The 25,740-nt window shown below is 43.0% G+C and overlaps 1 protein-coding gene across 6 annotated transcripts in view; it reads right to left on the bottom strand.

Moving 5' to 3' along the window:
* Nucleotides 1-6,695: 6,695 nt before the first annotated feature.
* The window catches only part of UBE2E3 (ubiquitin conjugating enzyme E2 E3), a 145,968-nt gene continuing 126,923 nt past the window's right edge, over nucleotides 6,696-25,740 (bottom strand). For all 6 annotated transcript variants that reach the window (XM_053269468.1, XM_053269477.1, XM_053269458.1 and 3 more), the window contains 3 exons: nucleotides 23,696-23,828; nucleotides 15,224-15,371; nucleotides 6,696-12,265 (listed from right to left, as the gene is read on the bottom strand). In XM_053269468.1, the coding sequence (XP_053125443.1) occupies nucleotides 12,168-12,265; nucleotides 15,224-15,371; nucleotides 23,696-23,828 (379 nt within the window). In that variant the 3' untranslated portion in view covers nucleotides 6,696-12,167. The remainder of the gene's footprint in view (nucleotides 12,266-15,223; nucleotides 15,372-23,695; nucleotides 23,829-25,740) is intronic.

The raw sequence follows: 25,740 nt of genomic DNA, 5'->3' as shown, positions 1-25,740 counted from the left end.
CTTCCCTTTTAAAATACATCTGGTACTCTTCTCTGCTTTTCTCTGGTGATGTTAATTTTGCTGCTATATTCTATAAATTGTAAAAAAATGGAAGTTCAGGTCTGGTTCTCACAATCAAAGCAATGTGCACTTACTGGCAAATCCCAGACTGCCAAGCTGGTTGTGAGCTCCTGTGGAGCATCTTATGTGGGCTGCAAAAGAGCTCCCAATCCCAGATTTTCACTGTAAACAACCAACATTTTACTGGGATTGACTGACAGAGTTCCAATCTGAGATTAACAACTCTGGTTAAATGTTGGTTGGTCAGGCTGCGAATTTGGGATTGGGAGTTTTTTTAGTAGCCCACACTACACACAGCGCACATAGCTCAGTGACCTGGGATTGGCCAGTAAGCACACCACACACTGCTTTGATTGTGAGAACCAGCCCTTAATTTCAAAAATAAAAATAAAATAACTTATGATCACTACCAGTTTGAAAGAACAACTCCCTGTATTCATTCCAGGCCTTTGTGAAGACAACATTGGCCAAGAGGCTGTGCAATATTTGAAGAGGATGTCCACAGTATCAACTATACCATATGTAATACCAGTGCAAATAATGCTATTAGTAATGGGCTCTGTCTATTCTGTTTAACAAAGATGATTTGAATATACAGAAATCAAAGCTTTGATAGGTCTTCCACCATGAAAAGGAAACCATGCCAGTTTACTCACAAGTCACCCCACTGACTTCTGCCAGTCTTACCTGCTTCGTCTGGGTTGAATGTGAAAGCATTTTCCAGATTTGCAATCTTCATGTGCCTACAACTTCCACTGGAAAGGTACAGCAAATAGCCAGAAGTGCACTTTTGATGAAATCATGCCAATTTGCTTGTTGGTTTCAGTAAGTCTTACCTGCTTTGTGTGGGCTGTATGTGTCTTCCAGGTGAATTGAAAACCTATATGCACACAACATCCACTGGAAATAAGAAGCCGATAGCCAGAAATGCACTATTTGTACCTTACCCACACTCCCTGCAGTAGAAATCACACTCTCTATATTTTTCTCTTCCTGATGCATTGTAAAAAGCTAACGTCCCCAAGTATTAATACATGGAGAATGATCCCATGTCCTATGATATGCTCCAGATAGCAGCAGCAGAGGTCACAAAACCCGATTCATTTATTTAGAGATATAATTCTTTATGGTGTAAGACAAGTGTTCTTCCACTACAAGTAGCTACTTTTGTCTGCTGAAAAGATATTGTGGAACTATTCAATTCAACCACTCTTTATTGACCTAATTTCTCTTTCCCCTTATCGTTGACAAGTTCCTCTGATAAATAATGAATTGTTCATGTCTTATTCATTTACTTTTTTTTATGTCCCGTTCATGCATTTTACAATAAAGATTTTCTACTAAACTCAAGAGTTCCCTTGCCTCTCCACTGATGAGGCAGTCCTGAAAAGGGAGCCAAGGCAATACTAAGACCATGCAAAATTGTCTGGAACATTTAACACCTTGAGTTCATGTTTGAATAGCAATATGTCTTGTGTGAATATAGATGGAAGCAAACACTATTTTGACAACTGCTTCCATTTGTACCAGTTGCATATGTGGTATCAGCCACAAGGCCATGAAAATAACCCGCAAAAGAGCATTTTGCAGATCTTTATTTACATCCTTAAACATAACAATATTTCCCCCCCTCCTGCAATACACTAAGGACAATAATCCAAAGGAAAATAATGTTTGCTATCTTCACTCCTCTCCGCCGAGAAAAATCCACTCTAAGAGCCCTCTTCAGTCATTGCACCAGCATTCAGATGTCTGTACACTTGTACATGTTTTTTGTGTGAACGACAGTACCTGTGTCAGTTCAAAAAGTGAACCCTGGTTCAGACTCCTCAAGCGTATGGTATAGATAGGAAGTGTACAGCTGAACCCGCATTCAATGGAACATGTAAATAACTGTGCCTGTGTACAGCTCTATACCTGTGTACACTGCAGAATCATTGTATGAGGGTTGAACATAACATGTGAATAGGGCTAAGAAGGTGAAATTTTATTCTCCACCAAGTGGCAGCAGTTAGGGTTGTTTTTCCATTCCAGAACAAATGGGAACCAACACAAATTGAGCCAGTTTTCATGGCCATTTTAAACCCATATTTGTACTTGTCAATGCTATTTCCCAGGACACATGAGTTAAAATGAATTCAGATCCTATGAATGGATTCTGAAATAAATGGGTAGAAGTGGAGGCTAAATGAACAAAAGGGAATTCTGAAAATGAATGGGACTCCCAAATGGAAGAGGTTTAGAGTACACACCCATAGCAGTCATTTTATAGTACGGGAACAGTTCCAGGTATATAAGGTGCAATGTAGTGGAAGTCAGGCACAGGAAAGTGCTGATCTAAATGTGCATTCTGCAACCTGGTGCAGTCCTCTCATGCAACTGTACCACTTCAGATTTCATGTGTCTGTATATGTGTCAGGGAACTTACACATAGAAGTCTGAAAAGCATTTGTGTAAGAAGTGACCCCATGTTAAAACTAGGCTCCAGGATAGAATTTTCCAATTCAGAGAGAAGGCTAGACTTCTCTTAGGCTAGACTTGATACATGGTGGAATTTTGACAAGGGGGCACATCCAAACAAGCAAGCACCCCCGCTGCAAATAGAGCAAGCCCCCCCCCCACAATAGTTATTTGAGAGGACTGTACCATATCAGATAATACAACTTTGAATTTAAGACTTATGGAAAATTAAGCACTTAAATGTATGTGTAAGTTTATTGGTTTCAGCAAATGTAAGGACATTCCAATAAGCTTTATGATTTGGAAGCAGCAGTCGTTTTCTGGGTGCAGTCTAGAGGAACTGAAAATTTTTGACTTTGAATCAGGATCGTTTTAGCAGCCAAACATTCTGTTAGTTGAAGCAAAAATATACTGAGTCAGCACAGTGGTCGATTTCGTCTACTCTGAGCTGCAACAGTTCCCTAAGGCCTCAAGCAGAGGCCTTTCCCAGTCTTTCCTCCTGAACACCTAAGGTCTTTCCTGCCTATAGCCATACTGCTTGTGGTATTACTGGGAACTACTTGGAAACCACATTTAGCTTTTGTGTGGTACAAACAGGAATAATGTGGCTTGGACTGGTTTATTTATTGTACGTATCCCTCACCGCATGGCCCAGCAGGCCCTGAGAACTTTAAAAAGAAAGTGTTGTGTGTGCACAAGGTCAATGTGGCATGCAGTACACTCGAACTGTGGGTAACTGAAAACAGCGCAACACACCCGTCCACCTCATGCAACCAACAGTCCTGTTACTACCGGCCCATCCTAATCACGTGGGGAGGAATGTGGGCCTGCATGTTTCCCACACCCACCCAGTGTGCAGCCCCACTGCTGCCTAACAGCGCAGGGGCAGTTTGTCTGAAATGAATGAATCGATTTCCCCACATGATTCGGTGATGGCAGGATGGCACACCAGCTGAGGGAAACCATGTGTGTACTCACTCCTGCTCCACCCCATGCGATTAGGAGGGGCCAGCAGCTATACCACAAAAACCAGTTCTAAGGGTTGCATGGACTGCATTTCTTCAGATTACAGAAAGGAGACTTGCAGTTTTGAATGCTCTGCTAGATTACAATCTCCTCTCACCTTCGCCACCAGCACAGGAAGCAAAGAGGCAAGACTAGAGCATCTCTCTTCAATGTGCACAGCTGTGCACATAGGGATAGCCCTGTGAAGAAATGCCCACCTCAAGGATGCCCCAAGCCCCTTCCCTGAATTCTCAGCTACCACTTTAAAGAGTTTTACTTACAAAGATGTCAGGAAAAAATGCTCAGACAGAATTCTACCCAATAACTGAGTTAGGAGTTGACTTCCTCTTGCCTTCCATTTGTTCTAGCCAATAAATCCAAAGGGATGACTGAAAAGCATGAGACAGCTATTTTTAAATGGTCTTACTTACTTACTTTATTTATTTAAACTTCTATATACTGCCTCTTCCAAAGATTCTAGGCGGTGAACAACAGAAATACCAACAACAAACAATTAAAACACAATTATTAAAGGGCAAATGCCTGGCAAAACAGTTGTGTCTTAAGAAGGGCTTTACAAGCAGCCAGGGAGGGGGCTGAACGAATCTGGGGGGTGGAGGAAGAGTGTTCCAAAGAAGAGAGGCGGCCACAGAGAAGGCTCTCCTATGGGCCCAGGCACCACGTGCTACACCAGGGTCCGGGACACTGAGGGCCAGCTGAGAAGACCTTACAGGACGGCATACAACTGGCCGAGAGAGGTGATCCCAGAGATATACAGGTGCTAAGCCCATAAGGGTTTTGTAGCTGAGAACCAGCATCTTGAATTGAACCTGGAAGTGAACAGGCAACCAGAGCAGCTACCGTAAAAGAGGTGTGACACTATAAAATCTATGGCCACCCATGAGGAGGCAGGATGCTTCATTCCGGACTAGTTGAAGATTCCGAATCATTTTCAAAGGCAACCCTAGGTAGAGCGCATTACAATAATCCAAATGAGAGGTAACACAGGCATGAGTTACTGTTGCCAGGGCCTGCCGGTTAAGGAAAGGCCATAACTGGTGAACCAGCCGAAGCTGGGCAAAGGCACCCCTGGCCATGGCCTCCACCTGCTGTTCAAGCAAGAGCCGCGAGTCCAGGAGGACCCCCAGATCACAAACTGTCTCTCTCAAGGGAGGTGCAACCCCATCAAGAGATAAACTCACACACGGCAATTGGCCAGATTGCAAACTGAACAAGAGCAACTTGGTTCTGGAGGGATTGAGCCTGAGCTTGTTTTGGCCCATCCAGGTCCTGACAGCCTCTAGGCACTGAGCCAGCACACGAATGGCATCTCCTGTTTGGCCAGGGGTAGAGATATAAAGCTGAGTATCCTCAGCATATTGATGAAAACTTACCCCAAACCGATGGATCATCAAGCCCAGCGGCTTCATGTTAAAGAGAAGGGGAGCAAGAACTGAGCCTTGTGGTACCCCACAAGAAAGGGGCCAGGGTGCAGAACAGTCACCCGCAATCAACACAGGCTTTCATGTTCTTACTATTAATGAAATCTTCAAATGTAACTGTATTGTGTTTTTCTACATTAATTCCTGCCTCTTTCCCACCCACTCAGGCCCTTCACTACAAGATTTCTGCCTATAAGCCTGCTGTGCTGCATTTGTATCTGCAGTGAGATCTGATGATGATGATTTTTTTAACATGGGGGAGCATTCCTTTGGCTGCCAACTGGAATGGCAGTCCACTGTACCTCTTCATTCTGGGGTTTTTGTAGACTCCTCCTTAGAGTGAGGAGGACCACAGTGGCTCTCTACTGTTACAGTGAAGTCCAGTTTTGGTTCATAGCAGGGGGCTGGAGAGGAGCCCAAAGGGACCAATAGAACAGTGGGCCGAAGAAGCTGTGACTGCAACTTCCCACAGCCTTGGAAGGTACACAACATCTGGCAACCCAACTATTGTCCAGGCCACCAATACAGCTCAAAATAGCTGGCACTGGACTTCAGATGTCCAGTAGATCTCCATTAACAAGGGGCCAGCACCAGTGGCCTTCATGGAATATTTTTTTATTTAAAATATTTCTATATTGCCCAAAACTTGCATCTCTAGGCGGTTTACAATTAATAGCCTCCTAGAATGTGCAGAGTCACTGAGGGGTTCTTAATCCACCTGGGATCACACAGAAATGCAGGTTTATGAAGCAGCATATCCACATGGTGGAGCTGGGAGCCTTGTGGCTGCCATAATTGGGGTGATTGTGGCAGCACAAGAAAGGGCGGCTGCCATAGAACATGTTGTGGGAATAAATTGCTTATGTCTGCCCTCTAGAGGGAGGTGATGGTTCACACCATCTGCACCTCCTTGCCAATCCCAGCCAAGTCATGAGACCACTAGTGCTTCATTTGTTCCCAGAGGTCATTGTGTGGAAGTCACCAGCTCTATGAACAGGCCCCAAAGTCTCACTTACATAGACCCGTGAAGTCAAGTCATTGTGACTCTTGGATGAAGCTGCACGCTGATGTCAATATCAACCACATTTATCTGGACTTCTCATTATCCAAATATTGTGGGCTGATTTACACCATATATGAGGTCCTGTGGAGAAGGAGCGTGTATGTGTTTATCTCTCCTCCATCTAGTATGCTGTCCCACTGCTAAATTACTGGTGGGGTGGGGTGGTTTGAATGAATACAGTAATAGAATGGTGCATCCAGTGTGGGAGGAGAGATGTATGCACACACTCCTTCTCCTCCACTCAATTAGGACAAGCTAGTGCAGTGATTCTCAAACTTGGGTCCTCAGGTGTTATTGGACTTCAACTCCCATAATCCCCAACCAAAGGCCACTGAGGCTGGGGATTATGGGAGTTGAAGTCCAATAACACCTGAGGACCCAAGTTTGAGAATCCCTGAGCTAGTGGATATATCCAAATATTATATTAGAACAAGCTGGTGGATATCCAAACTAGCCATGTGTGTCATTTTTTAGAACTAGGCCACAGATGAGTCTGTGACCTTACTGTCTGTTCCTTAAATGACAAAGCAGGGTGATGCACAGCTATACATTTCTGATTCCGTTTCAATGTGGTAATTAAAGAGATGTCACAGGGGCCCCTTGAGTAAAACCAGAGATGAGAAAATTTCCACCAATAACCCCACAGAAACAGGTACACATTCTCATTTAACAACTAATTGATTTATTTAACAATACAAATTTCTTTCTACTGCTTCGGTGTAAGCAGAAAAAAGTGGAGGAACAAAATTATTATTATTTTTTAGTTTAAATGTTTACACAAAAAAACCCAACATCTTACTTCAGTAAATATAAAATGTACAGACAAAAAAACTACATTAAAAAGAACAAAGTTGTGACAAACCGATGACAGGAAGGGAATTCAGAATCAATAATCAAATGTTTAGTAAAGAAGGTAGCAGGGGCAATATTGAGAAGGCATCCCACTGATATACCAAAGTTTCTGAAAGTTGAGGTGCAATAGGAAATTAAGTACAATAAAAACAAGAATAAGATTTTTAATTATACTATATATTTTGTGATATAAATATTTGAAAGCTTTGTAGGTCACATATTTAATATGTGAAATATACATTTTGCCCCTTACTGTAAATTTGTAGGAGTGTTGAACATGCAAAATATGGATGCATTTTATCAGTGTATGGTAACCAGTGAGGTCTTTGGAGTCTCTCTCCATGCTTTAGTTGCCTGGAAGTTGTCATTCCTTAATTCTTATAAACACAGGGTTAAATCTAGAAAGCGTGAATGCACTGTACCCTCTACTCATTTTTCTGAGACTTGCCAAGATCCACCAGCTGACATCCTAATACTGCATGGATGCAGACAAAGAATGCCTGCCTGCAGCTGCTGCACTCTCATTTTAGCAGCATGTGTGGTTATGTGCAGGGAATGCAATTTTCACCAATCTCCTCTTGACCCAGAAGCACTCTGTGCAACCAGCGAATATGTCCCTGAAGGCCACAAAGCCCTCAGGGATATATTTGCAGGTTTCACAGAGTGCTTTTGGGAAAAGGGGAGATCGCCAAAAATCAATCCCTCCTGTATGCAACCTCCCCCACTGCTGAAGCGAGTGCGCAGCCTCGGGGTTGGTGGTGTATCCATTGGCTGCACATAGGCAGCATTAGGATGTCAGCCACTGAAATTAATGAAGGGTGCAAAAGTGTCCTACATATACATCTATCATGCTTTCCCAAGTACATTATATTATCTCATTACAAAACTAGATGTATGCCTAGTTCTCACCAAGGTGGTAAATCTTTACCTGTGCTACAGACTATATGTAGGACCTCTTATGAGTGAATGTTCCTCCATTAAAAAGGAGCTCCCTGTTCATAGAAAAGCAGGATGCCCGGGAAAAAAGTTTGGCCTAGCCTCCTCCCTGACAACTAGCTAAGGAGCTTTGCATTCAATCAAGAGAGTACCCAACTGCAGTTCAAACCAGACACAGGTTTATCAACTCTGTGAGAAATAGGCAGTAATGAGAAACGAGGTGTACAGCACAATGTTTGCATCTACCAGTTGACTATTAAAGTGTTTGCTGTACCAGACAGAACCCATATTTTTCACTGACTTCAATCTCAGGGTCTGAAATAGAACACAAGGCTAACAAACCCATCGCCAATTACCAGTGAAGATTTGGCTGAGAGATCAATGAATAACTTGTCATCTGACTCTCAAAATCTGTATGTGTATGTAACATTGCTTTAGATGTCATATTCTGGAGCTCTCTTCAGAAGTTAGCTTTCCCATGTTCATTGAGCACATGGAGTTGAGAGTGCAGCCCATGCTAACCAGCCACACCCCCACACTGACTGGCCACATCCTCCAGGCACTCACATGTTGTGTTTATGTTTGCAAGACAGTGCTGGATATAGGGAGGGTTTCTCAGGGGTGGTCCGTTCATGAGGAGAGGTGGCCACTTCAGATGGCGCATTATTGTGGCATCAGCGGGGTGGCAAGATACTGCCATCAGAGTAGCTCTTTGGGAGTGACATGACCACTCTTCCCTCTAACAGGGATTCCCAGATGTTGTTCACTACAACTCCCAGCATCCCCAGCTGCAGTGGCCTTTGGCTGGAGATTCTGGGAGTTGTAGTCAACAACACCCAGGAATCCCTGTTGGGGGAAACAAAGAGCACTTCTCACACTCCCTGCAAAGCTTGCAGGAAGCACAGAGCAAGACTAGGATGCTGCTGGCAACCTTCTCTCCCCCCCACCCTCATGCCATTTTCAAAGCTTGCAAAGGTTGGTTTTGAAAGAGCACTGGCACCCACCGGTCAGCAATTGGGTGCCTTGCCTCAGGTGCCACAATACCTTGGGCCACCCCTGGGGTTTCTGCTGGCACAGGAACCCTCCCTGCATTCAGCAGTAACCTGCATAGAGACAAATGTTAAACTGCTGCACACCTTTGGGTATGGCCAGTAACCACGGTGGTGTGGCTAGCTGGTCTGCTCCCATTCCTTCCCCCATGTATTCAATGAACACAAGGACAATAACCTCTGAATAGGTCTTGGAGGTAATAATCTAAGGCATTGTGGAGCTTCTATATTCAGACAATACTTTAGATATTAAAAATACTGAAATTCTACCATCAATAAATTTAAAGCACAGAACTGTTTGACAGAAGTGCTCAGAAATGTCCAGAAATGCACAGCTGATTTGGTAGGTTAGGAGGACCTAAGCATCAGCAAATTAGTCATAAGAAATCCTTTCCCCCCTCAGCTTTGTCAGTACAACTGTAATAAGGAACAGAAAATTGCTACAGATCAAGTACCCGGAATTCATGCCTCTGTCTTGGGCCCAATTCATACATTATCCTGCTCGGTCGATGGCTTGTATTGGTAATATATAGTTGTTTTGGTCACAAGGAGAACTTCCATGCCAGTCGTTCTCTTTTCATGCTCTGGTCCATGCATTCAATCAACATGAGAGGAGCAGGACTGGATCTTGCCATCTGTGCATTGTGCAGAATATGAGAAAGTGCTTTCTGAACTTTCACCTGTACACACGCAGGGTCTGTACTCACGGTTGGGAATCCTGGTCATGTCATGGTTCCTAACTGTGCGTATAGGCCCTACCAACATAGAGAATTCTTTCTCACATGCCATTCAGTGTCCAGAGACAGTAGCCACATGCAGACCGGGGGACAGGACCAGTGCCCCAGTTCCCACTTCCTTCCAATACACATTGACTGAATGCTAGTGTCTGCTACCCTAATGCCAGGGGAACATTGATGTGAAAAATATCTATCAGAGCCAAACTATTCAAGGGATCTAAACAGTCATATATTACCTGCGTGGTGGTGGAGTTAATCATGGATGGAGAAGGGGGTTTGCAGTGGTAACTGCACTGCAAAACTAATGTATGAGTCAGACAGACGAAGGACACGATCCACTGGGAAATCCTCAAGCAATTCCCATTGAAATGAATTGGAGCTATGCAAGAGTAGTACCCTTGTGGAAATCCAAATCACTTCATTGGGGCTTTGCACAGGAGACCTTCCCATTGGATTGTGTTCAGAATTACTAGTCCATTATACTTGTGTTTCACTTATAAAAGTGCATTTTGCCTCAACAGCGTTTTCCATCTTTTTCTTTTAAAAAATATTACAGTTCCAGATTATAGTACGATTCTTATTCCACTTTGAGATAAACTGGTAAACAGAGCACACAATCATGCTGCTTTGGAAGACAGTTTAGCGTGATTAAATAGGTTGCTATTTTAAACCTAAATCTAAAACCCTGAACTGCCTGCAACCTGATAAGTTAAAAAAAAGTACTGGCAAACTCCATAGCAACTTTTATGGAAACTAAGTTGCACCTGTAGCTTTTGAAGATTTCTTCATTTTATCTTGCAAAAGCTAGCTAATTTATGGTAAATGGAGTGGGGAGGGGATTAATCAAGTGAAAAATACAAAAAGGAAACCATGTAGGTAGTTTGTTAATTCACAATGGCCCTGCCACCTTTCCCACTCCGCCTGCAAGCAACTGGTCCTTCATTGGCCTTGTCAACATTGGGTGAATGCAGATGGCCGTTGACCAAGTGGTAACTAACTCCAGTGTGGATGTAACCACTTGACCAGCTTGCCATGCAAATCATCCTGCCAAAGGAGGAGAAGCATCTCACCACTCTCTTATTCCTCTGGATTTCAGATTAGGTGTAGAAGTGTGGTAAGGCACCCACCATGTATTAGAAAGGCAGAAAGATCGAACATAAATGCTTTTAATAATAACTTCTTAATAATAAAATAGCAAGGTTCTATTTCTCCTCACCATTTGACATGACAACAGGGGACGGATGGCTCATCAAGTGATCATCAGACTGGCACTGTGGTGAGCTGTCATTTAGCAAAGGTGGTCTGTATTCACCCATTGTGCCAAGCATAGCTGAACCTAAACAGCTAAAGATTAAGCATCAGTTGCTCCTCAGCATCCTTCAGGTAAGAATCAAATTGCATGTTATGTTAAACTCTTCATTGAGAACAATATGCTTACATTTTCTTTGGTAAATGGCATTTTCAGGGAAGTGGGGACTGCACTGGAACTGCCGTGTGTGTGTGTCTGGGGGGTGGGGGGGTGGGCTTAAACTTTTGCCCTTGCAGAGTCCTGACCTGGATTGGGTTTGTCCTCCCTCTCCCTATGGCTGCTAATATGGCCACTGGGAGGTTTTCTCCGGATAGCACGGGAGACCCAATTCAGATCAGGACCATGGCAGGGGCAAAAACTCTGCTCCTCCCTGCTTCCATGCCATGGTCCCAATCCTGATCTCTCCCTCACAGATGCTATTTATCAAAGAAAAACTGAACATGTCATATCCAACAATGCCCATAGTTAGACCTCAAAACTGAGAGGGGATATTCTATTGGTCTGAGGCAAACTACAAGTCTGAACAAGACCTACAGGTCTCATGATCTTCCTGCCTTAGGCTCGACCTGCATACAAAGTGCGCTCCATCTCTTTTCTACTGCAGTATGTTCCAACTGTAATGCAAAATATGAAAACAAAGAAGCTATTCCTTGGGGAACATGTTTATTGTGTTTGAGATGATACACTGGATGCTCTCTGAGCTACAAGGTGGTGGTGATGGGAAGGGAGGGGATCAAAGGAAACCCTTTCATTACAAACTGACAAAGGTAAAAGTTTAAAACAGTTTTCACAACAGCATGTACCACATATTGGAAATAGATCTGGGCTTAATACAAATGACATAATTCCTAGTAATCTACAGCTACCTTTAATAACTTCATACAGATAATGAATTAGGCTAAAATGCACTATAATATTTGGTTGACTTCAGGAACGGTATCCTTAGTTACATCACAAAATACATTTTGATATCCCAAAGAAGCAAGACTTGCAAGTAGGCATTTTAAACATAACTAATCTACAGCTACAAAGTTCTACTCTTGATAGCATTTACCTTTCTTTTGGGGGGCAGGGGGTAAGGGAAGGGGAAGGGGGGAGGGAAAGCAGAATCCCAATCTTCAAAAGGATAAAAGCAGAGAGTAGAATCAGTATAACATATACACAGAAGTCCGTATTGTAAAGGCTATAAAGATTGGTTGCACACTGCAAAGCTGCATCCCCGCACCTTCGCACTGCACAAAGTAGTCATGTCACTTATGTTGCGTATCTCTTGGTCCACTGTCTGGCTATCCTGTCATGTTCTGCTCTGTTGGTCAGGTACTGAGTGGCTATGCTTCCCACCAGAGGATCAGCTGCAAGAGTTTGGCAGAGAACAACAGGGAAAAGGGAGGAAGGAGACGGTACGTTAAGAGCCATCCTAAAAACAGACACATCGACAGTCTGTTCTGGTAAAGAAACATTTGACATTCAAGATCTGCAGGAGACCACCTCTTTCCACTCTGATTCCTAAGCCTACTAACTAGGAAGAGCTAAGCCCTATCCAGACATTATGTTGTTTCTGTATTCAGATGTCTGTGCACATACAGGTTTTTGTGTGAATGTGTGTAATTGCTTTCATTTTCAAAGTGAATCTGGATACAGGTCCCTCAAATGCATGGGTCAGACAGGAAGTGTACTGCTGTACTTGTGTTCAACATAACATTTGAGTAACTGTAGCTGCATACAGATCTGTACCTGTGTACACCCTACACAGATTGGACAAGCGTTGAGCATAATGTATGAACTGGGTTCCTAGTCTACACAGAGAGCAGATCACATGATAAACCCGTTCCTGGATTGTGCCATTCTGACTGCAGGTGAGAGTGGAGCTAGATCTAGTGTGGTTGTTGCAGTATCAAACTAGGAGAAGGGAGACCTGGGTCCTAAGCCCATTGGATGATCTTAGGCCAATCACTAGCACTAGCACTCAGCCTAGTCTACCTCATAAGGTGATTGTGAGTATGAAAAGGGGAGTGGGAATAGAAGCACATACATCACTGAGCTCTTTGGAGGAGGAGTGGGATGAAATGTGATAAAACTACACATTTCATGCATGTATATGTGATGGGGGCGGGGGACAGCTTTGAGAAAGGGATTTGGCCAAGTCTGTGGGGGTGGGGTGGGGAGCTGTATAACCCTTTCCCTGTCCCAGCTGCTCCCCACACGTTTTTGCCTCCAAACATGCATTTGGAGCCCAGTGAGGAGTTTGTGGTGGGTGGGAGGGAGAAGACAATTTGAAAGAAGCAAGTGGCAGGTGGAGAAAGGGTTAAGCCCCATCTTCACCTTCTCTGCTCAAATCTCCTTTCTTGAAGTTGCTTTACCCTAGGAAAAGGGTAAAGCCGCACCCCATCAATCATCTCTCATGATAAAATGCTCACCCCTATATAAAAACCCAACTCTGTACACATGTCGACAAGGAGGAGTCTGGCCTACCGTTCTCCCTGACAAAGGAAAATGTCCTAGGAGCAGGGATTTTCCTTTTCCTTGGGAGAGCATTTAAACATGACCCCTCAATCAGATTTATGGTGTGAGCTACTGCTTGTTGTAGATTCACCCCAAGTCCTACGGATTTAAGGGGATCTTCTTTCCAAGCAGGTGTACTTAATACTGCAGCCATGACCACACAGCAGTCACTTTGAAAGAGAAAGTGCACATGTCAGAATGAATTGAACACAGGCATTTCGTCAGTTTAGCCTCTCTTTATGTTTGAAGCAGTTACATTTGTTCCAGAGCTCACAGACAGCTATGTTCAGGGGTTTCTGTATTTTCCTGGAGACAAACCATACCAAAGTCAACTAAAGGACCTGTACTATTTCCTTCTTGGCAAAGATGTCAGTTTTATATTCCAATAATTATATAGCAGCAGCAAGAGTGTTACTAACATATTTATTAAACTCTGGGTGGGAGATGGGGGGAATCCAAATCTTTGCTGGACGACTGCTTCATTGCTGGAAGTTCTTTCCATCAGCGGAAGGAGAACTGCACTACAATTATGAATATTTATATACTGCATTTCAACAGAAATTTCCAGAGTAGTTTACATAGAGAATCAATTAATCAATCAGGATGGTTCCTTGTCCCTAAAAGGCTTACAATCTAAAAAAATAAAATTAAGAAGGGACATAAGACACCAGCAACAGCCCCTGGAGGGATGCTGTGCTGGGGTTGGATAGGGCTAGTTGCTTCCCCCTTGCCAAATAAAGAGAATCACCACTTCCTCTTTGCTCAGCTGGGAGCTGACTAACACACTAACAAAAGCAGCCCTTTCGCAAATGGAAAGGATCCTTGTGTCAGTGCACCTCTCTTTGTATTGATGGAAGGAACGTCCAGTGATAAAGTGGTGCTCTGCCAATGCTGCCCAACAGGTTTACATTTCAAGATGTCACATATTTTTAGGCTTTTGCATTTCATATGCATTTGCAGCCTTCCACCTCACAGACATTTCAGAATATTCATCTGACATTTGTGTGATTTTCAGCACAGGTTTCATACAAAGCTGCCTTATAACAAGTGAGACCATTGGTCCATATAGATTAGAATTGTCGACATTGACTGGCAGCAATTCCCCAGGTTTTCAAACAGGGTTTTCCCCCAGCTTGCCGCATCTTGAGATCCCAGATACTGAACCTGCAATTTCCTGCATGAAAAGCAGATGCTTACATTGGGCTCCCTACAAGATAGCTTTGCTGAGTGCCTCCAAAGCAGGGCTTGAGGTGAGAGGCTGATTTCTTTCCTCAGCGGATGGATCCCTCACTCACTCTGCACTAGAAAGGAGCAGAACATTCCCCGTTGGTATGTTCCGAGCTTGGAATGGGCCGTTGCAGGTGTTCCGAGCTCAGAATAGAATACCCCTAAAAAGAGGGTCCTGTTCCATTTGGAATGTTCAAGCCAATTCCATTCGAAATGCTCTGAGTGTTCCAGCTCTTTTTAAAAAATGCACGGAGGCCATTTGCCAAGTATTCTGAGCTGTTTTTGTGACTTAAATATGCCTGTGCCATTCACCACTGATGGCAGTGAAGGTATATCCTGCCATTTATGAACAGTGTGAAACACCCACTGGACTATGGCAAAGCCCAAGGTGTTTATAGGCTTACAGATTATCTGAACAAAAGTGTGAATTTTCTTCATCCATGCTTGATCTGACATATGCCAGTTTTATGTATTTGTTTACACAATCAATATGCTTGCACATTTTAAAATGACTATGTGTAAGAATTGTTGCACAATTAATAGCTCCTATTTAAAAAAAGAAAAAAAGATCATTGCCTTACCAGGATTGCAGTCTGTCAAGAGGGAACAAATAGACAGCAAAACCTTTGAAATAGTCAAAGCAGGACTCCAGTTGTCTTTCAGAATATCCAGACAGATGACTCCCTGACTATTGATGTTGCAGTGATAGATCCTAGTACGGAATGTAACCTAAAGGTAGAAGTGCAAAAGATGGCGGCGGGGAGAGGAATCATTACATGTTCATGCATAGCTTGTTACCACTCTTTTGAAACTGGTTTTGAATTATTCACACTCAGTAGGATAATTTTGCTATGGAGTCCTTTCATTTTTGTTTCTCATTCTGTAAGACTCATCTGAAAAAGTGACCTCCTCCTCTCCACTCCCTCATAAGCAGCTTTCTTATTCCTGTCTGTCATGTAGGTCTCAAAGTTAGAAGCTTTATTGTGGCTTTTTTGCTGGCATACCTCCATTATGTACTCCCTCTTTTAAAACACCCCAAAAACCGAGGAATATTTTACATTGTTTTCCTGTACTTGGGAGTTAAGAAGAAAAGACTATATAGCTGTTGCTCCTTCCATTAACATTAGAGCAGTTGAAGAAGGAGGAAGTCAAAACATCTTGCCCATATACTGTTATATCTTTGTTACATTAAGGCATATTGCCAATATAGATGCCTAACCCAAAATCATGTCCAATGCAGGTCAGGACCATAATGACATTTTTGCATTTAATGTCTATTTAAAAAGTTATTAAAAATGACATTTAAGTGTTCTCAACCGATTTGTAAGAAGTGAATCCCAAAGTTTCTGTAGAGCATATATTGGTTCAGATGTAAAGGCATACAAGTTAGTGGGCAGTCCCAGAAAGCAGTACCTGAGCATTTCTCTAGGCCACACTTGTTAGATGGGCCCCTCTTCCACCCCCACCCCAACAAAACAGTCTTGGCCGTTCTGAAAAACTGGAGGACTGACTGGTTTCTTTTATCTACTTCAGATCCCTTTGTTTACATTTCTGGCTGTCTGATTTCTATTTACAGTAAGACCTGGCCATGTGGCAAGTAATTATACACAAATGACCAATTCCCTTTAGATGCTGCTCCCTGTTCCTGGGACCTAGTTTCAATTCTTCTATGTATTCTGGAGACTAATTTGCTCACATGTATTTGGGCTTGACTGTCAGCACCAGTAGCACTCACAGCCACTGCCCTTGCGGCCTCAATGTCCCTGATTATTATGGTGCTTGTCCCTCCCTCCTGTTAACACATCCTGTTGGCTCGTCTTGACAGAGCATATCATGCAGTGTGTCACACAATAAATACATCTCTCTTTCCCTCAAGCTACAAGTCTTAGAGTTTCCTGTAGAAGCTCTTTCTGATCTGGAGGAGGGCCTGGACCAGCAGCTCACCATATAGGATGTTGCTTATTCTGTATAGCACTGCTTCAGATTGGCTCCAACAAATCTCACAAGATCTTACAAGATACAGGGGAATTCAGCAGAAGAAGCCTCAGACATGAAAAGCCTCAACTTTTCCCTCATATTAATAGGTTTGCAGTTGATGCTGGGTGCCCTAGACCTCCAGACTAGGAGTCTGCACAGAACCGGCTGGTCCGGTCTAGTTCGAGTCCAAACTGGACCCGAACCAGACCAGACCAGACCAGTTTGGTCCGACACCCCCTCGAACCCCACCCCGTTCAGTCTGGGGGGGTTTTTTCCACAAACATAACAATTTTTTATTTTTTAAAAAAACTTACCCCTCTGGGGGTTGTGTCCATGGAGGCACGCAGGCAGAGGCCCATTGCGCAGGTGTGGCAGCCTCTAAAATGGCCACCGTGCTGGGGGAAATGGGCCGATTTTGGAAGGAAGGGAGGCTGTCGGGGCTGCACAACTGCTGTGCTCCAGCTGTTGTTGGATTACAACTCCCATCATCCCTAACTAGTGGCCATGGTGGCTAGGGGTGATGGGAGTTGTAGTCCATATGGTAGTCCAACATACAAGGGGTGAAAGTTGTACAGCTCTGCACTGAGGCACCACCTTGGAACAAGTGATCAGAGTCGTCGTATCTCCAATGACCACAAAAAGAGTGTGTGAATAGGGGGATATGTCAAAGTTTCTGCCAAACCTGGGGTGCCTAAAATATTACAAACAGAATGTGCTTTTCAGCAGTGAAATGTCCAGAGCCACAATTTTCTTGAAAGTCTTTCAAACAGACTTTCCATTTCAAATAGAATAAAGGGGGGTGTTCATCTTCAAAACATTTGAAAAATGCTACATTCTCCCAACCATCTTATTAGCTAGAACTGTAATGTGCGAAGCATTTATGCTTTAATTTGTGTCATCATGCTACTTTAATTGATTTTAATGCTAATATTCTGTACGTATACAGCTCAAGCTTAAATGTATTAATTACAAGAATAACATTTTGTGCACAAAGTGCAATATACATCTTAATGGCACTACCAAAAAATCCCCAAAACCCTTTTGTATGTTTAAGAAAAATGCCTTGTAAAGAGAAAAGTCCTAACTCTACAGAATTTCCTCTCCAAATTCAAGAGCCAGGTGTAGGCTCTTGGAGAACTGTGAGAATATGCATTATAATCATCTTTTACACTGCACTGCAAAGCTAAGGAAGAAAAGATTCACTGAGAAACAGAGGTGCTGCAAGCATTCTAGGAGGGGGTACTCAGAAAAGCTAGCACCTCTGCTTGAAAGCTTGTGAGCAGTACTAGGCTGAATGCAGTCCTACTCAAGCAAGGCTGCATCCAACCTGATTCTGAAAGCCACATCCAACTCTGCCACACCAGCGCATCCTTCTTCCCTATGACCCCTAGCAAGATATTTTGGGCAGAGGAAGGGGGGATAGACAAGGGGGTAGTGGTTGTGTCAAGTCCCTCTGCCTCCTTTTCCTCATGTCCCAAGCAATATTGCCTCTAACAGGGATTCCTAGATGTTGTTGACTACAACTCCCAGAATCCCCAGCTGCAGTGGCTTTTGTTTGGGGATTCTGGGAGTGCTGGACTAGGACCGGGGAGACCCGAGTTCAAATCCCCATTCAGCCATGAAACTAGCTGGGTGACTCTGGGCCAGTCACTTCTCTCTCAGCCTAACCTACTTCACAGGGTTGTTGTGAAAGAGAAACTCAAGTATGTAGTACACTGCTCTGGGCTCCTTGGAGGAAGAGCAGGATATAAAAATGTAAATAAAATAAAATAAAATAAAATAAAATAAAATAAAATAAATCTGGGAATCCCTGTTAGAGGGATTGTGTTCTAAGGTCCCTAGAAACTTACTTAGGGCAGGGGGAAGGAGAGAGAGCAGTGATGGATCCTCTAGGCTCCATTGGAGCACCTTTTTCTTGCAAGAAGCTGGACTGAAACTAAAAATCCCAGCATCCCTGATGGGAAAATGCTTTTCACACTGATTCTTTCCCAAGCAGTTGGAGATATGGGGGCCCTGGGGGAGGGGCTGTGGTTCAAAGGAAAAAGTCAAAACCCTACCAGGCAGGCATGCCCAGCCCTTGGCATGACTAAAAAAGCCCTTTGGAGCCCAGCCAGAATGCACCATTTGTCTGAGTCTTTCCCCCCAGCCCATCTTGTGCCTGGTCTATCATTTGATTTCAGCAGCACATGTTCAACAGAGTAACTAGTTTAGTAAACCTAAAATTTGGCCTATTTGTTCAAGAGCGGATTTGGAATCTTCTTCAGCAAACATCTGCTACACAGCTGCAATTTCTGAACCAGTGTTGATGCTGGCATAAATATCCACATCATATGAACAATAATGTTATGCCTTGGACAATTTTAAGTATGATATTCAGCATACTTTTTTCTAAGGAACTGGGTCAAACAAATAGGTGCCATAGGCTCTTTAAATAGCAAGTGTAGGTGGCCCTAGTTTTTTTTACGGGGGTTCCGTTCTCATCTATAGGCATGAATATGGAAGCCACGGATAATGAATCCTTGAGTCAATGGGAGTTGGGGAAGAAAAAAGGGCAGTTCCTTATTTTCCAGGTTCCAGCAATGCCCCCCTGCCCCTGATAGTAAAATATTCACCTTTTTTAAAATGAGCAACATGGCTCTCTGCTGTAAAATGGCAGTCAGCAATGACATCAGAAGCCATTTCCGGATCATTCCAGCCACTCAAATCTGGCTGGGTGAGGCTTTGAGGGCTGATTCAATCTGGAGGAGATATGGCTCAATTTGGCCAATGAAGCTGTCATTCTGAACTGGCATACCGATTCAGTCTGAATTGAAACAACGATGGCCAAACTGGGTTCACTCTCTTTGGAAGCAATTCAATTGATTTGCCCCCCTCCCCCATGCCCAGACAAGACACAGGCTAACTCAATTTTAATTTTTATCCATGCCTAGCAAAGTAGCTGCATCTTCTACAGTGTCATTTTAAAATGATTCCTGCAAGCAGTGGTTTTTTTAAAAAAAAATTCTCTGCAGTCCTGGGAAAGGTGCAAGGTTTTCTGGGAACTATAGCCTACAGGAGTTGGGGAAGGGTGGCAAGGCTGGGGGAGGAGCCAACATTTCAGCACCTAATTTGATCAAAATGAAGTGGGCACTCGATCCACCCATAGCATAGGGAAATTTTTTAAAAATCATTAATGGGATCTTGCTTCAGTGGATAATAAGAACAGGCAGGCTCAGGCCAACACCCCCCCCCCAAATTTCCAAACTGGGGTACAGTAATATCAGTATAAATGTAAGAGAAGAATCCCCAGTAGGACAAGTACCTGATCAAGCAAGCAAATCTGGGACTAGCTTGATATATTATCTAGGCATGTGTTGTATGGTCTGAAGTGTGTGTCAGAGCGAGAGTGAGAGATGTGACCAAGTTAGGAAACCAACTAAGGCGGCAAGAGGCAAAAGCTAAGCTACTCATGTAAAGGAGAAAAGGAACAGGGAGAATGAGCAGACTAATTATGAAATAAGCTAGCCATGGGGAGAGGACATGATCGAGGTTGTGTAATGGACCAGGGTGGGACAACATCAGACGTGTACAGTGGACCAAGCCTACGAAGACTCCTCTGGAGCTATTACTAGCAGCTATATAAAGGAACCAAGAGGGATTAAACTATGGAAGATGAGTTTTTGGGACAGTTACAGACAGTTACATGTTTCCACACCTTCAAGTGAAGATTATCTCCCTAAATGCAAGGACTTCAAACTCTGGCCAGCACTTTGTTTAGAGTAGATTGATGCAGTGTGTAAGTCTAGCATAAGTTTGTGTTAGCTGATAACTATAGGTTGGAAACCACATTAACATACAATAGGGTGTGTGCGAGTGTGCATCAGAGATATACATTCTGTTGTTACTGCATGATGGAACACTGAAATGTTATGCATGAACAGTTAATTGGTTTGCAGCAAAACAAAATGAACTGAGTATGTGCATTCAACACCCCAGGTGTGGTCTGGCATTTCCTTCTCTCAGGTGAAAGATCCCTAGTTGAAGTCAATATATGAGAGTAGAGTTACACTACTCTCATAGTATAAGAGAGTATAATATAAATGCTGCATGAAACCTAACACCCCAAATCTCAAATTGGGGAACCCCCTGAAGAATCAAAACAGCTCCCAAATCAAACAGAGGCTGCTTTGCACAGCATTGTTAAAAACCACTGGAATCATTATGGCATAGTTGTCTATGACTCTGCTCAACATTTCATGAAATATCAGATTGTACTGAATATATCAATTTACTAATTCTGCTCAACATTTCATGAAATATCAGATTGTAATGAATATATCAATTTACTAATTGCTTAGTTCATGCCCTCTTAATTTGTGGGTGCTTTATAGTCTGCTCACACCGGTACTTCTGTTTAGGTCACTTGAATATTGCTAATAAAATGTGATCACGGTTGGCATGGTATTTCTCAGCAGCAGTTTTATTTCCATTGGGAAAGAAAAAAACTCCTGTTTTTCCCCAATGGGAATAAATGATTTTCAGTTAAAGGCATTATTGCTTCTTATTGCAAAACTGTTCTGTGAATATATATCACCACCCCTGCTATATGAGCAAAAGAGGCATCTTTTAAAGTGATAATTCTCTTATATTTAGCAGGGGGAGATCAACTGGCCCTATCCAGCCCCAGCACAGTACCTCCAGTGGCTGTTGTTGGTATCTGCCTCAAGTTTCTTTTAGATTGTGAGCCTTTTGGGGACAGGGGACCATTTTACTTATGTGTTATTTATTTTTCATTGTAAACCACTTTGTGAACTTTGGGTGATGAGTGGTATATAAATATCCGTAGTACTAGTAGTATTTAACAGGGGGAGAGCAACTGGCTCTGTTCAACCCCAGCACAGCACAGCATCTCTCCAGTGGTCGTTGCTGGTGTCTACCTTATGTCAATTAAGATTGTGAGCCATTTTGGGACAGGGGACCATCTTATATTATTTTTCTATATAAAAATTGAAATTTTTTTTCCTATTTAGAATTTTTTCTCTATTGAGAACTTTTGTTGAAAAGTGGTACATGTGGACCTTGTAACTCACCATCCCAACAACTTCAGTTTCGCGTATCTGCGATCGGATAATGGAGACTCAACCCTTTACAAAAGGGTTAAAATCAATGTATCCACGGTTCCTAGGCGACTACATTAAAATCAATGTATCCATGGTTCCTAGGTGGCTGGAAATGACCTTCAAGGTCATTTCCGGCCACCATTTTGTTGAAAGGAACCATTTTGTGCTCTTTTGTGTAAAAAAACAATCCCACAATTTTTCACGGAACATTGGCCAAATTGGGGGATGTGGGGAGACCTGAGGAGCATGGTACCTTCCTTCCTTTTTCTTATCTGCCTTTTAAAGCATTTTTTGGTCCTTTTTGCCCTCCAGGAACCTAACCTCCCCAATTCCTAATGACTTCAGGACTCATTATCTGCGGTTCTGTTATTCGCGGTTGTAGTTGAGAATTGCAGTAGATAATAGTTACTTCTATTTTAATTCAATTGCTGTCACATAAGAAGTGGCCCAGCAATTCACTTTTCATGCATGGATAAACTCACAATCTCCAGGAATTGGGTCAAGTCTTCCCCTTGCTCACTCTGAAAATGAAAATATTTTACTTGTATCACTGTACTGCCCTCAGTTGCTGGAGTTGTGCTCCAGTTTGCCAGACCAAGAGAGAAAGAACTGTGCAAAGCACAGCGCTAATTTGTTTTGAGTTTTTTTTTAAAAAAAAGTACAGTTTCTGGGGATTTCTGAATCTGGGAATTTTCCTGCTTTGCTCAGTTAAATTGTCTACATGATCATAACTCATCTAATTCATCTGCTGATTTTCAATTTCCATTTGAAGGTTTAGGATTAGGCTTCTTTTAAATATGCAAATTATATCACTGAAAAAATGTTTCAGAAATGTTAGTTAATATATTAATATGTTAGGGCAGAACCCACGAGTGTGGGCACATGTAGAGTGGGCCACTAAATATCACTAAGGGATGCTCACATGGATCTCTCATTCCATACAGTGTGCCCTCCAATGCACTTAGCATTATGTTCACCTAGATGAGGTCTAGTGGGAAAAGGGGAGGCAAAGGGATCTTTTCAGCCCCATGGGGATACTTTCGTGTGTGTGTGTGTGTGTGTGTGTGTGTGTGTGTGTGTGTGTGTGTTGTACACATGCATGCAAAGGGAATGGAACATAGGAATCTGCCTTACACCCAATCATAAGTTGGCCCATCTAGATAACAAAACAAATATTTATATATCGCTTTTCAACAAACATTTCCAAAGCAGTTTACATAGAGAAATAATAAATAAATAATAAGATGGCTCCCTGTCCCCAAAGGGCTCACAGTCTAAGAAGAAACACAAGATAGACACCAGCAACAGTCACGGGAGGTACTGTGCTGGGGGTGGATAGGGCCAGTTACTCTCCCCCTGCTAAATAAAGGGAATCACCATGTTAAAAAGTTTTCTTTGCCCAGTTTTGCCTCTTTGCCCAGTTAGTATTGGATAAGTATTGTCTACAATGACTGGTAGTGGATCGCCAAGGTTTCAGGCCGGAGTCTTTCCCAATCCTATTTGGAGATGCTGGGGATGGAACGTGGGACTTCCTGCATACAACGTAGATGCTCTACCACTGAGCTATGGCCCCACAGTTTTTCCTCATTATTTCTAGAAAACAAGAGTTCAAAATTGGTAAAAAGTGGTAGCTACAGGAACCTGAAACAAAACTCCTTTCCCCAGGAAATTGCCACTGCTGGGTGTAGCTCTGTACCACACTGAACGTATGTTAATTTGGATTCTTGGGATCTCTATTACAGCTTGACACAACTGCAATTCTACTTGTGATCCTAGGCTATGCATGATATTTAAAATGGTGTTAACATGGAATTGTCCCTTGCTAAACTCTCTGATTTTCAAAGTACAAGCACCTTGTGACCCTTTGTTCTGTTTTTAAAAAGAGACAGTTTAAGACACATACACTGTGAGCCCTTTTGAAAGGTCACTCATTTCTTTTGAGGCTTATACAAATATATAAGAGAGTCACATCCTTACCTTTGGTGGTTTAAATGGATAATCGGACGAAAATGTGATATCCAGAAAAAAGACGCCACCTTCGTATACAGAACCTGGGGGACCAAGGATAGTAGATCTCCATTCATAAATGTTATCACCTTTAGGCCCAGCACTATTGAAATGAGAGAGAGGGGGAAAGAGAAAATAAGCTGGAGGCTTTGTGAGCATTTAGAGTCATTACTCACTCATTTTTATTTCTTTTGAATGGCATCTGGTGCTTATATATGGCTTGGCATTTATATGTGCTTGCGATGAATGAAGAAACTGCACATCAGCTGTGCTGCTGTCAGTGCTTTCAACACAAGACTCATCTTTGTCTTTTGTAATGTTTAGCTGTGTAGCCTTTTGTCTGCCACTCTTTCCAGTGCATGGGCGTGAATGGAAAATAAAATAAAATAAAATAATGCTACAGTCCACACAGATTAGACAGTTAAGACCATTCAACTGCCCCTCCCTCCAAGAAGCCCAGGGCAATGTACATAAGATCATCTCATTTTATCCCCCACCGGCCTATGAAGAAGATTGGGGTAGGAGACAGTGATCAGCCTAGCACAAGGCATCCAGTAAGCTTCAAGACTGAATGGGGATTTGAATCCAGCTCTCAACAACAACAATGTTTATATACCACTTCTCAACAAAAGTTTCCAAAGCCATTTACATAAAGAATGAACGAATGAATGAATGATGGATCCCTGTCCCCAAAGGGCTCACAATCTAAAAAGAAACATAAGATAGACACCAGCAACAGTCACTGGAGGTACTGTGCTAGGGGTGGATAGGGCCAGTTACTCACCCCCTGCTAAATAAAGAGAATCACCATGTTAAAAGTATGTATCTTGCCCAGTTAGCAGGTGTTAACTCCAGTTCTAGTCCAACACTCTGCTCTCTGTCCAGTACAGTACGCCTGTGCTGGGTTGTATCCAGTCAGTGCAATCCAAACACTACTGGAGCCAATGGCAAAACTCTTTCTAAACTACAAATGCATGTTTGAATGAGAGTTGCTTCTCCATGATAACATATTCTCCTTGATTGCACATGAGTCAATAAAATCACTGCTTATGAGTGCTCTGTGCAGTCAGTGCCGAGTAACTTCCTAGAATCCTAAATTTCCAGACACTTCTTGAAGAGCCTAACATTCTTCACTTGCTTCCAGGAAAACCTTTCTGACCTTCAGAATGAAGCTGTGAAAGAGTGGTATTCTGAAGCTACCATAGTACAGAATATAACATTATCTGAAGGTGAGAACTTGGTAGAAATGTATGTTTTAATATAGATCTGGAGGTAATTTTGGATCCCTAGTGTTAGTATACAGCTGGTCATTTCTCTAGATTCAGAGTTATTCAAGGGACCCTCCTATTAGGGATGTGCACGGAACCGGCGGGGGCTGGCAGGGTCCAAAGGTGGGGGGGATAACTTTAATGGTGGGGGAGGGTGGACTCACCCCGCTGCCGCGTTTCCCCTGCTGGCACTCGCTAAAAAAACAGTACACGAGGTAGCAGCATACCTCCCTGCCGACCCATCCTCTCCTTGGACCGAAAGTAAGTGGAAGTAGCCCATGCACATCAGCGCACATGCACATCACGCACATGCCCAACGTGCGTGCGAGTGAGCCCGATGTGCACACGCACTACTTCAACTTACTTCTGATCCGAGGAGAGGTTGGGGTGGAAGGGATGTACAATGCTGCCCCGCTGGACCGGTTTTTTTTAGCAAGCGCCGGTGGGGGAAGTAAATGCACCCTCCCCTGCCCTTAAAGTTACCCCCCCCCTTCCAAACCACCAGGTGTTCGAACCTGGTTCATGCGCATCCCTGCCTCCTATGTTTATTCTCAGGAAATCAATTTTACAGCATTATAACAAAGCACCAGCAACGACATCACCATTACGCTAAACTTTGGCCTCCTTGAAAGGTCAATTTTGACACAGGAATGGCTTCTTTAAAAATATGTCTGTAAAGACTTTGAAACTATGCTTAACGTTGTAAGCAAATGTCTCACTAGGACAGGAAAATATATTTTCATTTTT

This window comes from Hemicordylus capensis, chromosome 1 (genome assembly GCF_027244095.1).
Source record: "Hemicordylus capensis ecotype Gifberg chromosome 1, rHemCap1.1.pri, whole genome shotgun sequence".
Classification (NCBI taxonomy): Eukaryota; Metazoa; Chordata; class Lepidosauria; order Squamata; family Cordylidae; genus Hemicordylus; species Hemicordylus capensis.
This window is presented reverse-complemented; position numbering and strand designations above follow the sequence as displayed.